We start from the raw sequence: 19,234 nt of genomic DNA, 5'->3' as shown, positions 1-19,234 counted from the left end.
ACATCTAAAAATGACACTGGAAGTAGTTTGATAATGGTCTACATTTTAAAAAAATGGGTACTGTATGAATGAATCGAAAAAAGAAAAAAAAACACACGGCATGTTTCTAGAAGTATTAAAGTATACAAGAATTGAACCAGAATTTTGTGGAGCTTTTATTAATTAAAATATAATTGCACATATAAAATACATTTTCACTTACTCTATCATCTGGTACAATTCCTGAAATGCTCAGACCTATACATAAAATATACGATGCATTACATTCCGTTAAGTATAAAACTTATAACAATAATAAAACAACTATTAAATTTTCTACTACAATTAGTACTACTACTATTAATAAACATAATTGTAGTACTTCTACTGCCAATGCTACTGCTACTACTATTACTACTACTACTACTACTACTACTACTACTACTACTACTACTACTACTACTACTACTACTACTACTACTACTGGTACTGCTACTGCTACCGCTACTGCTACTGCTTCTGCTACTTCCATTGCTTCTGCTTCTGCTACAACTACTATTACTGCTACTGCTACTGCTGCTGCTGTTTATTTTACTGCTACTGCTTCTGCTACTGCTACTATTACTGCTATTGCTACTGCTACTACTACCACTCTGCATTTACTACAAATTGAATCTGGTTGGGAAACTTTAAGTACTAGACGCGAGAAACACAAACTTCTTCTTTTCTTTAAAATGAAAAATGGTTTTACGCCAGATTACTTGTCGGTTTTGGTTCCCCAGACAGTAGGACAAGCTTCATCAAGAACACTTAGAAATTCATCAAATATATCTAGTTTCCGAGCCCGCACATCTTTGTATATGAATTCATTCTTTCCTTCTACAATATCTGCATGGAATTCTCTTCCAGTTGACGCAAAGGCTATAAACAATATCGTTGTTTTTAAATCATTCCTCTATTCTGGTAAGCCCAAAACACTTAGAATATTTTATTACCGGAAACGCCGGCTTCAGGTCCTGCACACTCGCCTACGCAACGATTGTAGTTCCCTGAATCACCATATCTATGTTAAAAATATTGTTCCTTCACCATTTTGCATGTGTGGAAGACAGGAGAGTACATACCACTATCTCTTTATTTGTCCTCTCTTTACTGAACAAAGGCAAAATATGTTTAATACTGTTCAATCTCAAAATGAGGTTACCCTCCGTTGCTTACTATATGGTGATGACTCAATGACTGAAGAGCAAAATAATACTCTGTTTGATGCAGTTCATCGTTTTATTTATTTGTCAAAAAGATTTGAAAGCCAGTGATCGACTCAAACCACCAACACTCACACATCTTTCACTTTGCATCTCCTTCTTCTCTTCTTCGTTCTTTATCTTACTATATTTTTTTCTACCTCAATACAGTTGATTAATTTAGAATAAAGTTGTTTTTTTCTACAATAAATGTTTTTGCATTTAACATATATCATTCAATTGCCTAAATTTTAAACATTGTTTAAAATGAGTTTGTATATTAATATGATTATAACTCCATCACTAGTATCCGCCTCAAATGCTAATTGTTATTTATCATAACAGGGAAAGGAACTCTATTAGTTCATTTCTACCGTTCCAATCCTGAAATTTGATTATGTATGTGTATTGAAATGTTGATAAATTTTGCTCAATAAAATATGTTTAAACCAATTGTGATAAAAAAAAGAACAACAACATATCCATACCAGACAGTCCAGTTAAAAGAATAAAATCCTCATAAACAAATCATTTAAAATCTGGTTTTTGTTGTATTTGAAATAATATTAAAACCAAATGTGCATGGTATTGTATAGTTTAACTCTAAAACAAAATGTATATTTTTGTTATTACGAAATTAAACCATAACCTTTTAAAAGTGAAGAAAATTGTTTCCTTAGTTGCCATTCGATTCAATTATAAGGTGCGGTGTACATTTTGCTTTATTTTGGTTGTTGACCACCTGTTATTTATCTACATTCAGTTGGTCATGTGACTGCACTTCTTTTCTGTTCTGAAATGACAGTGGGAAACACAAATAGTGCTCCAGAATCTTACTTAAGTCCGCCAACAAATAACCTCGACAATCACTCGCCGAGAATGTTAAACTCCGTGCATGATAATGACACTGGCCATAAATTCAGTACACTTATACTTCTGCAAAATGCTGAAACATAAGCAGCATTCAACGAGAGCTTATTAAATTTCAGTGACACATCACACTTACCCCATATTGCCAGTGCAGTTCTGTATAGCCAGCATTTAATTACTCTTATATCATCCTAAATTAAATCAATTGAAAATTCGGCGATTAATTACATACTCGTGATCTTTATGTCACTTCCGGAAATGTTACATGATTTAATAATTGTGAAATATATTTACCTTGACGGTAAACGTATTAAATACATTTTAATGTTAATGTTTTGAACAGTTTCAAGGAAAACAATGCATATTTAAGTACTGTTTCGGTGTTGTGCCGATGTCAATAGCGTAAAAAAGCACTTGTCTCTACTTCTGAAAGGTCCTCGTTAAAATATCCTGATTTATTTCTCCGCCAGATAAACTTTTTCTATCGACGGCAATAATAAAGTATTCTGCATTTTTGCAACAATTCGTCATTATGGGTTGATACAAATGTTCACAAAAGAAGGCGTTGTTACAAAGTAAATATCAAAAAGAAATGTTATGAAATGAATTTTAATACTATGGACCCCTTAGCCCAGTCATTGGGAATGCGCAGGCATTTTAATCAAAATATTTAAATTGCTTTCTGATTACTTATCATGTACAAAGTAAAGTTCATAAACTGATGTCATCAAATTGATAACTTACTATTGCTTAAACTATTTCCAGTTAATTCATGTCTCAACATCAACACCAAATATTTAACTTTTCGCCGATATATAAAGTATATATGTTTATTTCAGTGTAAGATCGAATTTTATTTCACGAGTGTCGTAGAAAAGCATATTTCGCCACTCGTGAAACGATCTTACACTGATTTTTTTTTTTTTTTTTTTTTTCGGAGTTTTAAAAGTATTAATCAATTTTATTAATAACCCCCTTTTTTGAAAAGGGTGTTTTTGTACACCGTAACCGGCGGGACGCCCCTCACGCAAATTCTATATATATATATATATATATATAATAGCAGATGACGAAGCTGTCAATTGTCCGGTTTGTTGTGAAAACGTTCTATGGATATTCGTTTTTATAGTTAATTATTTGCTCGTTTTTTTTAGGTCAAAGACTTTATGAACATTAACCAATGAACTTTTATTAGTGCAAAAAATAACGAAAACACTTATATTTTAAGCGGGACATAGATAAAAAACCAAATTACTACGCCGCCATTTATTAAATGGAAATTTGAAAGGTCGAATGTCGTAGCAAAACAATTGCTGATAATCATTAAATATAAAACATTTCTCTTAGTTTGAGAGTGTGTTACATCACACATTGATATTCAGTCATCTTACGGTCAGAGAGAAGTCTCGTTTGCTTGAAGACAGTTCGATTTCCAGATAATGATGAGGACCACGCTAGTTTGTTGACACATTTTGAGGCCTGGATGGGGTAAAAATATATCAGTAAATCTGTAAATTGTTGTGTGAATTTTGCGGAAAGTTTGTATTACGTATTACAACGAAAAACAGTTCAAATTACATTTGAACGATGATATGGCATTCTATTTATGTTTAAACACTTGTTTTCGTCTGTTATTTGTTTAATATAAAAGCAAACATTGGAACATTCAGCTTAAAGATCAAGTAAACGTTTGAAAAACGGGATAACCATTTTTCTAATCAAGTTGTTAATTTCCAAATATATTTTTTAAATTTATTGAACATTTCTTTAAATCTTAAATATTTTCTATGGAATTTTTTTCTGGTTCAAAGTGAAGTGTTCTGTTTTGATCAAAGGGAAGAAACTACAATGGACTGTGATATTTTCACTCCTTATTTTGCAGTGAAAATATCAAATTTATATTTTCACTGTTGTTATTTTACTGTTGAAACTCCACTTTTCATCGAAATGCATAAAATAAATAAATGATATATTTTATAAGGGAGAGAATACGAAGACTATAATATAAGTGGCAACTATTGTTAACCGATTGCCAAAGTATATTGTTGTGTGCATATTAGCTAGTTTAATCCCAAAATAATCTAGAGCTCGATTTAAGTTCTGTCACACGTCCGTTCAAAAGTTGAAATACCCTCGTGCATTGATATGGATATTGATGCGTGTGGTATATATGCGGTGATTGTATGTTTTAGCATATCGTTCAAAAGCTGTTTTGGTAATTTCCTTGTGCCTCTTAATTAGTCTATATACAGATAGTTGACTGCTGTATATTTCAAATGAATTATTGTCGCATCATTGACAACGATATAGCATATCATTCATATCGATAGAATAACATTGTTTTCACAATCAATTTAAAATTGTCAGAATACATGATTTCATGTTTCATTATTAAAGTACTCGTTACAAGTCAATGAAAATACAATTTTCGGACATGGCTCGACTAGAATTGTCTCTAATTAAGTATATATGGGAAAAATGTTACGTATAAGCTCTTAACAACTAAAGAAGTGCCATATAGACAAGAAATCGGTCGATCAAATAATATTTTTGAGTTGTACACTTCAAAATGTGTTTGATATATTTTGTATTACTTGTTCATCAAGTTTAATGTATGATATTTCTATGTGCCTACAGTATGTACATATGTTTGGATATGAGTGTTATGGTACGTCTCCGTCTTTCACTAAAGCTTAAATCATCGCGTGATTGGATACGCGAGGTAATTAGTTTCAATGCAATGAAATAAATCTCAAAAAGGAAGTTATTACTAACTTAATTAAATAACAGGAATCAAATTTGAATCAAACAATGATCAGAAATAATAATAATTAAGGAAATTACTTTTAGAAATCAAATTTACAACTAAGTTAACGACATATTACTTTTCTTGGTCCCGGTTAAAAATGAAGTTCGAACTATTATTTAACTCATATATAACAAATGCGTATTTCAGAGTTTCAAAACGTGTAAAATGTTTCACAATCATAAGTCTCGCGAACTCTGCCAATTTCAATCGAGTATCATCTTAAAGGCCAGGCATTGCTTAGCTGATGTTTTTGCGACAGAGTAACGTTCGCAATTTATTAGCCTCATAAACTCAACACAGAGCAATCAAGGGTAGCATTTTATGCCAGACATATTTCAACAGGTTTTGTACATTTGAAAATTATTACTCGAGGTTTGCTTTGGGGCATACTATCCCGAAAATTTACAATCTCTTAATCTTAACAGCAAAGGATAACCGTTCGTAACAATGCTATTACAGTTTAACAATAAAGCTGCACTCTTATAGATTGAACATTTTGACAGCTTATATTATATTTTGTCTTCGAACGAGCCAATTTATGCGATAAACATCATAACCAGTGATATATGACCGCTGACAAAAGATCAGATGGCAGATAGTGAAAATTAAACGAAAAATACAAAATGTAGCAAAAAGGCTTTGCATTAGGTCATATATGTTATTCTGATTGATTTGATTCAATTAATCCTAAAAGAATTGCCATTTTACCGACGTACATAATATCAGGCTAATGGGACATATGGACTCTTGATGATCGTATTTTGCGAACCGTTCATTTTAAAGATTTGTATACAACTTATATTACTGTCCCGATTATAGTTTATGATTTTTTATCAAGTATTACATTACTGATATATGTCTTCTTTATGTTTTTGACTGATAGAAATAAAAAGTATTTGAAAATATTTATTTTTTATCTCCGATATCAGAGGAACAACTGATTGGCGACTATACTCAATCCTTTCTATCCTATGTGTTATGCAGGTGTTCACATAAATCTTTATGTATGCAAAAAAACACCTTTGTTTTCGTGTACATCACCAAGACATTACATACACTCCAGTTGTTTACCTATAAATGAACGTATTTCTACTTTCAGAAAAAGCAAAGAGCTACCACGGTATGTATGTTTGTTTTTTGAAATAAAACATTAGATATATCATAAAGTCTTTCAAGTTTATTTTTTTACATCTGAATGGCTATAAAAATGGATTGAAACTATTATGTTTCAATGTTGAATTCTATTTTAGTTTTACTGATGTATTAAAGATATATGTTCCGGTCGGAAAACTCACATCTATCCATGTCATCAGTATCATTCTACTCAACTCACATCACAAATTATTAACCATAGAGCTAGTGTTAGTATTTCCTCAAATATACATCTGAAAACATCGCACCGTATTTTCCGCATGCTTAATTACCTTTATATGTATGAAAAACAATTTTAAAAGAGAGGACAACGATGCTACAATCTATTGCTGGTTTTTATATATTGTTTGGCAACGTTAGTTGTATTCGTTTGTTTTCTTGAAATACGTATGCGTCATTATGGGCAAAAATAACAGTCGGTCAAAATGTTTTTGAAAATTATTGTATCTTTTATTTTAATTGTACACTTCAAAATGTGTTCGAATATGCTTGTTTATTTTAAAAGTCCAGCTTCAAATATATATGTTTTGCTTATTATGAGATATGTGATAGATCTTCCGTCGTCGTCTGTCATAAAAGCTTTAATCATCACGTGATGTTACACGCATGCCAACTTATTTCAATGCACAAAAAGAAGACATTTCTAACTTAATAACATTGCCAAAACCGAAATGTTATCTACTTTCTATTACATCAGTGAAAGTTAATTTTTTTTAGAGCTTTGTTCTCAGTAGCTATGCTATATTATGAATATTCTGACAATCATAACACAATTCAAAACATTTCTACATTCGTCGTCCATATTGTTATGCTAAATCAGTAATATTCTGACAATCATAACACAATATAAAACATTTCTACACTCGTCGTCAATATTGTTCTTCGTGCAAATATCACTTTGTTAGTTGCCATTTAAAAATGCCACTGGAAGTAATTTGATAATGGTACATTGAAACTTTAAGAATGATTCAAAAATGGAAAGAACACATGTTTGATTTTGGCAACAAGCAGATATGTTTTTACGATCAGTTCATCATCTTATAATCGAGACCAACTCATATATAACGTAACACATAGTGTATGTAATAGGTAATCTATTTCACACGGGTTGATTTGAAAGAAAGAATTTTGAAAATATAAGCGAAAACATAATCTAAGGCTAATTGGACAAATACGATATTGACAATCGTCGTGAGAAAACCATAAATATTAACTAATTCAAAAACAAAATGTTAATTTAAACAAAATGTTTCTAGAAGTATTAAAGTATACAAGGATTGATCCAGAATTTTATGGAGCTTTTTAATTATACTTCTACTACTACGACTACTACTACTACTACTACTACTACTACTACTACTACTACTACTACTACTACTACTACTACAACTACTACTACTACTACTACTACTACTACTACTACTACTACTACTACTTCTACTACTACTACTACTACTACTACTACTACTACTACCACTACTACTACTACTACCACTACCACTACCACTACCACTACCACTACAACTACTACCTACTACTACCACTACTACTACTACTACTACTACTACTACTACTACTACTACTACTACTACTACTACTACTACTACTACTACTACTACTACTACTACTACTACTACAACTACTACTTCTACTACTACTACTACTACTACTACTACTACTACTACTACTACTACTACTACTACTACTACTACTACTACTACTACTACTACTACTACTACTACTACTACTACTACTACTACTACTACTACTACTACTTCTAAAGTTAATACATTATCGTTGTATATAATTCGGAAATCTTACATAAATTTGATTTGTAAAACATATGTTTTGAGGTAAATGAAATCAACGGCAAGCTTTTTTTGCTTGTTAAAGCTGTACTAATAATGAATATGTTATTCTCTTCCTATATATAAACATTCTACATTTTCGCAACATGAATCCTTTGACACAAGTGTGAATTATATATACAATAAATACATAGAACGAAGTTATATCGGATCGACACGAAGCACAAATTGCTTGTACATTCGTTCGCTTAAAATAAAATCACCATTCGTTATGGCGTGTTTACAGACAATTTAAGAACGTTATGACACAACACTTGTCTTATCCTCGTATATCTACAATACATAAAACTAACTTATTACTGTGCTTGTTCACCAGCTTGATTGATATAAAACAATTGCCATAAATTGTTATGCCGCGTCAATAAACACAGTAATTCTTAATAAGCCGGTGCAATTGGTGTCGACGGCTGTTTTGGTGGCGAACAATCATCAGATTCCAGAATTGTAAGTGTATGTATGTAATATGCTAATGTTTGTTAAGAACGTGTGCAAAGAAAATCGTTTGAAGCTTAATTCATACATTCAGAATATATTTTTTATTTCAACTAAAATAAGCATTTAATTTCGAACATTTCAATATTGATTATTCAGCCTGGAAACAGGTTTTTTTCTGTTCTTTCTTTTTATTTATGTCACAACATCAACACCAATTATTTAACTATTTGCCGATATACAACGATATCTTCAAAAGGGACGTGAATATGAATATTATTTTATAACTTGTAACTATTGATAACCGTTTGCCAAAGTGTGAATTTGTGTGCATGTTACCTAGTTTAAACCCCAAGTAATCTAGAACTCGACTGATATCCTGTTTCACTGTCCGTTCAACGGTGGATATACTTCCGTGTGCATTGGTGCTGATTGATGGGTGTGGTATATATGCGGTTATTGTATGTTTTTAGTATATGTGTTTATTGTTCAATGCTGTTTTGGTAATTTCATTGTACCTGCTTAAATGGTTTATATTTGACTACTGTATATTTCAAATGAATTATTGACGCATTCTTGACTGCGTTGAAGCGTATCGAGTGAATAACATAGTCAGTTTCATAATCAATTTTTAAAGTAAATAATACATAATATCAAGTTTCATTATTGTAATATTCGTTTCAAGGAAAACAGACTTTCAGAAAAATCTCGACTAAAATAATATTTTATTAATTATTTACGGGGCCTCTATTACGTGAAGGGTCTTAATAACTAATGAAGTGGCAAAATTTGGCTTTATAATTTGGCTAATATAACAAATAACGTGCACTACAGATAATAGTTATTCATATTGAACGACAATCTAGCATGCATTTAGCCTAAATGAATAGAAAAATAGCTTAAAATAAAAATCATGTATGAATAGAACATTAATAACATTTTTTTACATCTTTGTGTATGAACACTTATAACGCAGATACACTTGTTCAGATCAATTTTATAAATTTATATACCTTGCCGGTTTTTTTTTCTATTTATTTTTCTAATATCTTTTCTATTATCTCTGTTATAATAAATAATAATCGAAAATCGGCCCCGGCGGTAAAACTGTTAATCGCTGAGTCATGCAATTAATCGCGAAATCCCTGTACAAATATGTTACTATATAGAGTAACATATGTATTATTTAACAATAATTAACTACACTTTATTATGGTTTTAAAAACAAAATATGCATTTCTATAAAATATTCAAACTTATATATATCCTTTATAAAGGAATCACACTCAGCCTAATATTTTTTTAGCAATTCTTCAATTTGAAAGAAAACAATCTAAATCAGTGAATTAGTGAATCAATGAATCAGTAAATTAGTCAGTCAATCAGTCAGTCATTTAGTCAGTCAGTTAGTCAGTCAGTCAGTGTGCCGGCCATAAATCAGTCAGGCAGTCGGTCAGTCATTTAGTCAGTCAGTCATTCAGTCAGTACTTTAACTTTCTTTTCAAAGTGTGTTTCACGTATGGTTAGGAAACTGCATAAATTTACTAAATTAAACTTTTGAAATTCATAGATGAAACCATAAAGCTGTGCAATTGAAAACTTTTATGAATCTTCATTCAAAGCTATCATTCGTTGTGCCTTGACTTTCTTCAACTAATAATTTTCTTCAAAGATAGCATTCCTATTTTTGTAGCCCTATTACTTTATTTTTTTGGGGCACACACATGTACAATATTTTAGTTGCAGTTGCGCATGCTTACTGTGTTGCAAACACAACCTGCATGTTGACTACAATTTAATAAAGAGTATACATATATTTATATAAGCGAACAATGCCGCCTTCGAATCACATATACACAAGCACAATTTACTTCTTTACTTTTGAGATGATGATAATCATATTTGATAATGTGTTTAATTCTGAAGAGCTGTTTCATTAAACTAAATATTTCTCAATATTAACTGTTGTGCTGCAGACATAGTGAACACAACATCGACAACAGAAACTTTGACATCAACATACATTAACAACCATCATGTGTGATAGAACATTTTTGTGAAAACATTGAGATTTTTAAAAGCTATATTTAAGTTAAAATATTAACGGAAAACATAAATTTGTGTTTGCTAAAACTGTAAGGATTTTAAATATGTGCTCTTGTTCGTATTCCTGCAATTCATATAATTCAGCAACATCATTGTAGCGGATATGGGTTGGTAAATCACCATTGGCATGTAATGAATTATTGGCAATAATTAAACGAGTCAGGATTTAAAGATAAATAATGAATGTCATCAGCCTATATTATTTAATCGTTAATGTGTCTTAAATTTTTAATAACTGTTATAATTGGTGTTACTGTTTTATAACTACCATGCGGATAAACTACAACGCTTTTCGCTTACGCCGCACGTTATTTTTTTAACTTTGTACTTGACCTTGGTGGATTTCCGTGTGTATATAATTTGCAATTTCGTATTGATTTTATATATTTCAGTCTCTTCTCAAATAACAGTAATACGCTCTGTATCAGAAGAAGTTTTTTAATATTTCTTATTATTTTTAGAGAATCATTTTCCCATGAGACAATAAATACTGAAATATATTATTTTCATTATAATCATCATATTTATCTCATTCTTGTCGTTCTATATTTGGCCATTCATATATGATACATGATTTTTTAAAAGTTGCAAAATGATTTAATATGTTTTTTTAAATGATCAGTTTTCAAAACAAAGTGTTAAAATTGACATCTGCTATATCAAAAGGGCAAAATATATGGCTAATGTTACGAAGTCTTCCAGAAAAGTTATCGGGAAAAAGCAATCAATTGTGAAAAGTGTGGAAGGCAACTGACAGTGACGGAAAAAAAGTCAATAAAAATAATAAAACACACAAGGATATGTTGGTATTTTTATTTAAGGTATCCGTTTTTTGTTTCAACAACCTTACTTTAATTAAAAATATATACGACATTTTTCATAAAATTGACTTTTCCGTTTATTTTTATTTGATGCTATAAATACATAAAACATGCCAGGTCTTGTTGCATGGTTGATTTAAATAAATGCCATATACAAAACATTTAGGTACAGTCTATATTGAATGCGAAACATGTAAAAAAGGGGCATGGACGGGTTACGCAGTGAGTCATCAAACTGTTCTAAAAGGGTTGAATTATCAGCCATTAACAATAGCTGTACTTTTCCCGAAGCACTGCAGGCTAGGCTTTTAAATGGATATTATATCAAGATAATTGTCCGAATATTTTACCATTAGCGGGTTGTCTTTGCATTTGTTGAAGCTATAGTGTAAAACGTTGTACAGGTAACGAACGTTTACAATATGTTCTTACTGACACTTGTTTGTGAAACTTTATTATTTTGGGTGCGGGTGAAAGCTAGGGAAAATATCAAACGAAATTAAAGAACCACACTTCAGCCATATTTCAATATATATGTTGAGGACCAACCATGTGTTGTCCACACACTTCATTTGACGTTCAAGTAACTTGATATTTACATATGAATTAAGCATTTAAATCGTTTTGTAGACTGTTTTGTGCACATTTGGCAGTTATTTGGTAAATAGATCTTCTTTTTTGTCATTCCAAGATATAGTTTAAAGAAAATACGACTTTCACTGTACATTTTCTTACTAATTTGTATCAAACTGTATAGAACTATGAGTTAAACTACGGACAAAGCTATTCGCGGACCTATAAAAAAGATAAATCCCGTCAGCGCTCATTTGATTACTTATTCTAAGACCGAGCAAAATGTTTTATATTTCATTTGACCACTACTTCAATGATATTGCACCTAGGTTGTCGACCTTGACCGCGCCTTTTCACATAACGTGCCGGCCTTTTAGTGAACTGGTTTGAAAGTATAATACGCATACACATAGACAAAAGGAAAAATACATTCCTTGCCATTTTTTAATTTTATACTCAATATTATCATATATAATCATTTATAATCATTTATTAAAATAAAAATGTTGTGGGTTAGTGGGTGGGTTGGTGGGCGGGTGGGTGATTGGGTGGGTTTTGGGTGAATGCGTGGGTGGGTGAGTGAGTGAGTGAGTGAGTGAGTCAGTCAGTCAGTGAGTCAGTGAGTCAGTGAGTCAGTCAGTCAGTCAGTCAGTCAGTCAGTCAGTCAGTCAGTCAGTCAGTCAATGACTGAGTGAGTCAGTGAGTCAGTGAGTCAGTGAGTCAATCAGTCAGTGAGTGAGTCAGTGAATGAGTTTTGGGTTTAGTTGGGTGGTTGGTTGTGTGAGTGGGGAGTGAGTGAGCGAGCGAGCGAGTGAGTGAGTGATTGAGCCAGCGAGCGAGCGAGCGAGTGAGTGAGTGAGTGAGTGAGCGAGCGAGCGAGTGAGTTAGGGAGCGAGCGAGCGAGGAAACGAGTGAGTAATTGAGAGAGGGAGTGTACGATGTATTGAACATATGTAGCGAATATAAACATGTTTTCGATAGTTTTAATTCATTTATATATATATGCTATTTGTTACACAACGATCTTACACGGAGTTTAACAAAATAATATTTCATGCATTTATAGTGTTTTTAAAATAGATTTCCCCGCTGAATTAAATTTTGTTTGCCCACAGTCCCTTTCCGTGGCCACTTTGCAAAGAGAAGTAACTGCAGCATAATTGACAAGTCAGAGTTACTTCTTTTGTGCGAGCAGTCCCTCCACTACAAAAAAATGTTCCACACTTTATGGAAATATTTTTTTTAAAATTGAAATTAAATTGATATTAGGCCACACCAAATTGATAACTTGTTCATCGGATTTTTTTCAAACAAAATGGGGCGAACGAGCGAAATAATGATAAAAATATTTGTTTTGCATTTAGCAAAAAAGAGGAGCGAGCGAAGAGCGAACCAATATATATAGTCATTTAACTCACTTTTCTCACATTTGATGATGCTGTTAACAGTGCAAGGATAACATACAGTGAAAGAATGATAACACTAAAATATAATTCTATAGAAATATTAGTTGTGAGATCAAACAAATGCTTTTGAGATCAAGCAAATGTATTTCTTTGAACTATTTCATAAATGAGATAACCCAAAACCAGTTTTCAAGTTTTTAAACCTGTTTGAAAAGGTTTTTTTTCAAAATACCTTATGCATGGCTAAGTTAAAGCCTGGACACAAGAGCCAATGGTCACAGTCACCTGCCTGCCCAATGAACCATATCCAAATCTATTAACTAGGTTTTCAACTTTTCCTTATGAAAACTTTGTTAAAAATAATTCTCTATTAAAATACATTGTCATATCTCATGCCATTGGTATGACTAGACAAGGTGACTTGAAAAATAAATCACAAAATCAATATAGGCATTTGCAATCAAATATAAACTACAGCTATCACTCTTGCTTTGACTAGACGATTGGCCTTGGTAGCCATTTAAGTTCTGAAAGAGAATTTACAAAGAACTACACCTTATTGTAAACCATTTCAGCTGGAAAAATGTCACAGAAAATTCCAGCCAGCGCCAGATTGATTTTAGGCTTTCTCAGAACCTAACGCCTATATTTTTTAAACTTGCAGATTTTCCGTGATTTTTCTAGATATATTGTTCAAATTAAGACAAGTTATAGAAAACATAAACATATAAACAAAAGAAACTTTTACTTCTTTTGTACTGCAAATACTGATTGTGTCAATTTTCATATATAGCAAAAAATATTTCAAGAAAATACAAGAATATGTAATATTTTTGCATAAACAAAAACCAATCAGCATACATATTTAACACTTGAATTATTTCAATATATAGTTTAGATATACACATGAGCATCTAAATAATCTACAAACATTTATTCGCAACACAAAGTGTGATTAATACCTTTTTCCAATCACACAGTCTGACACCATTTTTCTATCCTTTTTGACTTATATTTACAAAATATACACAATCCGGCTTGTTTGATGTTTTTTTTGTGAATGGTAAAACCCATGGGATTGCATGAAGCACATATGAATGTCAGTCATGCTATTTTTAGCGCCATCCTACTGTCCATGAACATTGACTCATCGCCGACCAAGGCGTCCACCACAAGCACGCCCTCGTTGCCTCATGGGGACAGGAATTTCATGATCGGCTGTGTCGGATGAATCTGAAATTTTAATATTAAAGCAATATTATACATAAATGTTCATTTGAAATGTATTATAATGTAGTATGCATTACTGAAACAGTTTGATGATAACGCAAGTAAGGTGGTGATCGTTTCTTGGCCAAACTCTTTTTTTTACTGTTCATGAATTGCATATGAATTAAATAAACACCATACTCTGATATGTAGCAAAATAAAAACAAACATGCATAAATCATTAAATTTATAATTACTTTTGAAGGAAACAAAAAATACAAAAAATACATCATATTTGCTATATTAACGGCAAAACAACAAAGAAGTTAAAATACACACCTGAAGTTTTTACTTGGACAGCTGTAGTAGGTATAGATGACCGATTGGAAACTGTCTTTTCACTGTAACGGTCATCCGAATTCCCATCAAACATGTCCGAACTAAATTCAAACTTTGGATAATCACTGTCATTCACAATAAATTTCAGCACTTCTTGCCCAATATATAAACGTTTACTTTTAGCGGGAGCCAAATTAAAGCAAACACATTCGTCCAAAATTAAATCAAACTTTAAATGGTGGTAGAATTGTCATTTGTTGACGTAATTTTCAAGAATCAGGAAGTGTTTTGCCAATTTAATCTCGATCATCTAGACGCTTGTATCCGGGTCTTTATCGTTCATTGACTCTAATTAGAGCGGCTGCATGATTGAGCCGGTGCTTTGATAATTGTAACGATCGAACAACGCGGTTATAAGGGAAAAGGCTACTACTAAACAAATTTGCGCTCTTTAAAAATAACGTTTTTTTTCAGATGGTGCGGGCGCAAGTGATATTTTTTTTTGATTTTCAGCAGAAATAGGTGCGGGAAATCCGATGAACAAGTTATTAATTTGGTGTGGCCTTAAACACTTAAACCGTCAATGGAACCTCAGATTTTAATTTTCAATAAGGCACAAAACACGTGTTTAAGCAAAATTATTGTAGAAGAATAAACATGTAACATAATTCACGAACAATTTTGACAGAATTTAACTAACAAATATGGACACTCAATAGTGTGTGTGCCAAAATTCATCATGATTTTCAGTGTTTTGTATTGCTTATTTAATCACTGTCGCTCTCAGACTCCGGAATCAACTGAATCCTTCGGTACTTCGTTGGCGGCGAATTCCAGGCGTTGTGCAGGGTGTTGTGTTGTTGATATATTGAATTGGTTTCATATTTGCTGAAGTTGAATGCTACGTTACTGTTGAATGTGGGGTCAACGAAAAAGCCCGGTGGAGCACAGACATTGTAATTCTCATTCGACGATAAGATGTCGGATATCGCCAGGGTCTGGTTGGTGTTCAATCTTCTATAATTGTTCATACTCAGATTTCTATGGCCGCTGATCTGAACGTTTTAATTTGGCGAAACTCCTTTGTCGTTGAGCTTCCGAGCACTACAATATTTTGAAAAGAAAACTAAATTTATTCACTGATGAAGGTAAAGACTTAATTTGAAAATGCTTGTGCATACACGTATGCGTTTAGAGTTTAAAAGTAAAAATGATGTACAACTCTAGTACTATCACCTGTTGCCAAGTTAATATAGGTAAATTTCATCGTTTAAATTTTCTTTGTTAATGTGTATGGGTAGCATTATTTTAAAACAGTTCACTAAAATGCCGACAAGATATAGGTGTGAAGAGTCACGGCTATTTATCGAGTATGTCGGTGATAAACTAGAGGTTACAATTCGTCGCTGGCCGTGATTATGTTCACTCTTGGTCAATTATAATTGATTCCTGGCAGTTTTTTATACCAATTCAAGAGAGTAAAAGAAAATACACGCAGCCCTAGTTTCCCGTGGGCTTTAAAATAAAAAAAAAACACTTTTGAAAGATATTTTATGATGTTCATTGGACGAAATATTAGACAGTGGAAGGGCACAACTGAACAATGTGACATCTTAAAAACATACATGTACATACATATACAATGACCACTTTGGTATTTTTTTATTCAATTGGCGACCTAGTTTGATTCATGTCATTTCAAGAAAGAAACAATTGATACGTAGTATGCATTTTAGATGTACACAACTATAAACATGATATTGTCGTAAGTGAATGCTAAGTTTAAACTGTAACTTATTTATGCGCTACCTAGGTGAACCGCCGCTGAAGTAGACTTGGTGTAGGAAATATGAAACCCTTTGCTCGGTCTAAGCATAATGTTTCTTTATATAAGGTGAAAAGTGTACGAAACGGTTGAAACGCTTTATTCATATATAAGTATCAATGTACATACAGATTGGATTAAGTAGGTGGACAGCACACGGTTGTTTTTCAACATAAACGAGTAAATTAATTTGCAGCTGAATTGTTTGTGAAGTTGCGCTTGATCATTATCGTCCATATCTGCCGCATTAAAAAATAATATATCGCAAACGAGTGTCAATAATAAATATTACTGCAAATTACAGTTTTGCATGTTGCCAATGATTTTACTACGATTTCATTGAAAAAAATAGTTCCGTAGTAAATAGGCACCGCCCATTAGTATTATTGCGCCCAATGACAGGACAGAAGTATCGAACAAACGCACGCGATTTCGATGGGAAATGCCGTTAACTTTATACAAAAATAAAGTGATACAACAACCATCGTTAAGGAATGAAGTGTTAATGTAAATATTACATTATGGTATGAGTTAAAACATGTACTCTTAACCATTTGTTTGAAGGCACCTGGCACCGGAGTCAAAGAGACAATTATAAGGAGCAAATTTGGCATAATGCAGGTATTTGATAGGCAAATTATTCCCATTTACGGAGGCAGCCTAATCGAACCAGTATCAGACAACGTTGTGATACCTTTTAGTTATACATGTAAAAATTGTCATTCGTAAATGTTCAAAAATGAGTACGCATACGCATAAACAAGGTTTGTATCATATCAAAATGAAAAATGGTAAGTAGCTTTGCAAAAGAGTGTCATACTGTTCACATTGCAACCTTTATGAGTTCTATGTTTAAGGTTTCAATCAATTCCCTTAATGGTGTCCGATTTCTGCTTCGGGCAAAAATGAGTAATTGCATCGTATATCATGCATGCAAAATTATCGATGAATATATAAGCACAATTTCAAAAGAGAGGAAAAGAAGGTTACAGCCTAGTGTCTGCTTTTATGTAATTATACAGCAAGCCAATAACGGTATACTATAGTTATAATAATTTGTGTTCTTAAAATATGTGGGCATATAGACATGAAATTAAAGTCGGTCGATGAAATAACTTTTTTGAGCTGTACACTTCAAAATATGTTTGATATTGTTTGTTTAACGTGTGCCTCAAGTTTGTACAATGTTTCTATGTGCATACAGTATGTACATATGTTTGGATATAAGAGATACGGTACGTCTCCGTCTTTCATTAAAGTTTTAATCATCGCGTGATTTGATACGCGTGGTAATTAGTTTTAAATAGGATGAAAGAAATCGAGGAAATGATGTTATTACTTACTTAATTAAATTACAGAAACCGAACTTGAATCAAACAATGATCGGAAATAATAATAAATAAAGAACTTACTTTTATAAATAAAATTTATAACTAAGTTTACATCATAGTTAACGTTTCTTGGTCCCGTTTAAAATTGAAGTTTGATCTATAATTTAACTCATATATAACAAGTGCGTAGTTCAGCCTTTTCAAAACGTGTAAACAATGTTTCATACTCAATAGTCGCGCGATCTCAGCCAAGTTGAATCAAAAATCATCTTTAAGGTCGGGCATTTCTTTGTTCTTGTTTCTTGTGCGACAGAGTAAACGTTATCAATTTATAAGCCTCATAAATTCGACACAGATTAATCAAGGTTCGCATTTTATTCCTGTAAAAATATCACAAAACATCACTATTCGAGGTTTGCTTTGATCACAGTCCCTAAATGTTCACAGCCAATGAACACCAACTTCGTAACAATTTTATGACAGTTACACGTTAAAGGTGCACTCTTACATATTGAACTTTTTGACAGCTTTTTATTTTGTTCTTGGATCAAGCCAATTTAAAAAACAAAATGTAGCCAAAATGCTTTGCAATATGTCACATATGTTATTCTGATTAATTTTAAAAATGCCACTTTTTTACAGACATACATAATATTACGTTAATAGGACACGAACCGTTCATTTTAAAGATTTGTATACGACGTATCTTACTGTCCCGAGTATATTTTATGCTTTCCATTAGTATGAGTGTATATGTCTTCCGTGTGTGTTTTTAACTGATAGCGATTAAACTGTTTGATAACTTTTTTTTTATCTCCGATATCAGAGAAACAACCGATTGTCGACTTTACAAAATCATCCGTTTATCCTATTTGTTATGCAGGTGTTCACATATAACCTTATGTTTGCAAAAAAACTTTTTTTTCGTTAGCAGGTACATCGAGATGTCATCAAAAACACTTCAGGTGTTTACCTATATATGAATATATTTCTACTTACAGGGATGCAGTTGACCTGCAACGGTATGTATGTTATTTTAAAATATAACGTTAGATTTATCGTAAACTATTTCAAGTTTACATTCTTACATCTAAATGGCTATGATAATATAATGAACATATTATGTTTCACTGTTGTATTCTATTTTAGTTTTACTGATTTAAATAACATAATTATATGTTCATGTCGGAAAAAGATATATCCAAGTCTATTCAATGTAGATCATCAGTATCAATTCTACTCCTCTAACATCATAAATTATTAATCATAG

At 32.1% G+C, this 19,234-nt stretch overlaps 1 protein-coding gene across 8 annotated transcripts in view; it reads left to right on the top strand.

Annotated features, from left to right (window-relative positions):
• Positions 1-19,234, top strand: part of LOC128229958 (desmoplakin-like) — a 264,609-nt gene that overhangs the window by 171,719 nt on the left and 73,656 nt on the right. For all 8 annotated transcript variants that reach the window (XM_052941905.1, XM_052941896.1, XM_052941932.1 and 5 more), the window contains 2 exons: positions 6,002-6,022; positions 18,966-18,986. In XM_052941905.1, the coding sequence (XP_052797865.1) occupies positions 6,002-6,022; positions 18,966-18,986 (42 nt within the window). The remainder of the gene's footprint in view (positions 1-6,001; positions 6,023-18,965; positions 18,987-19,234) is intronic.

Source organism: Mya arenaria, chromosome 1, assembly GCF_026914265.1.
Source record: "Mya arenaria isolate MELC-2E11 chromosome 1, ASM2691426v1".
NCBI lineage: Eukaryota > Metazoa > Mollusca > Bivalvia > Myida > Myidae > Mya > Mya arenaria.
The sequence above is the reverse complement of the archived record's forward strand: the minus strand, read 5'-3'. Positions and strand labels throughout refer to the sequence as shown.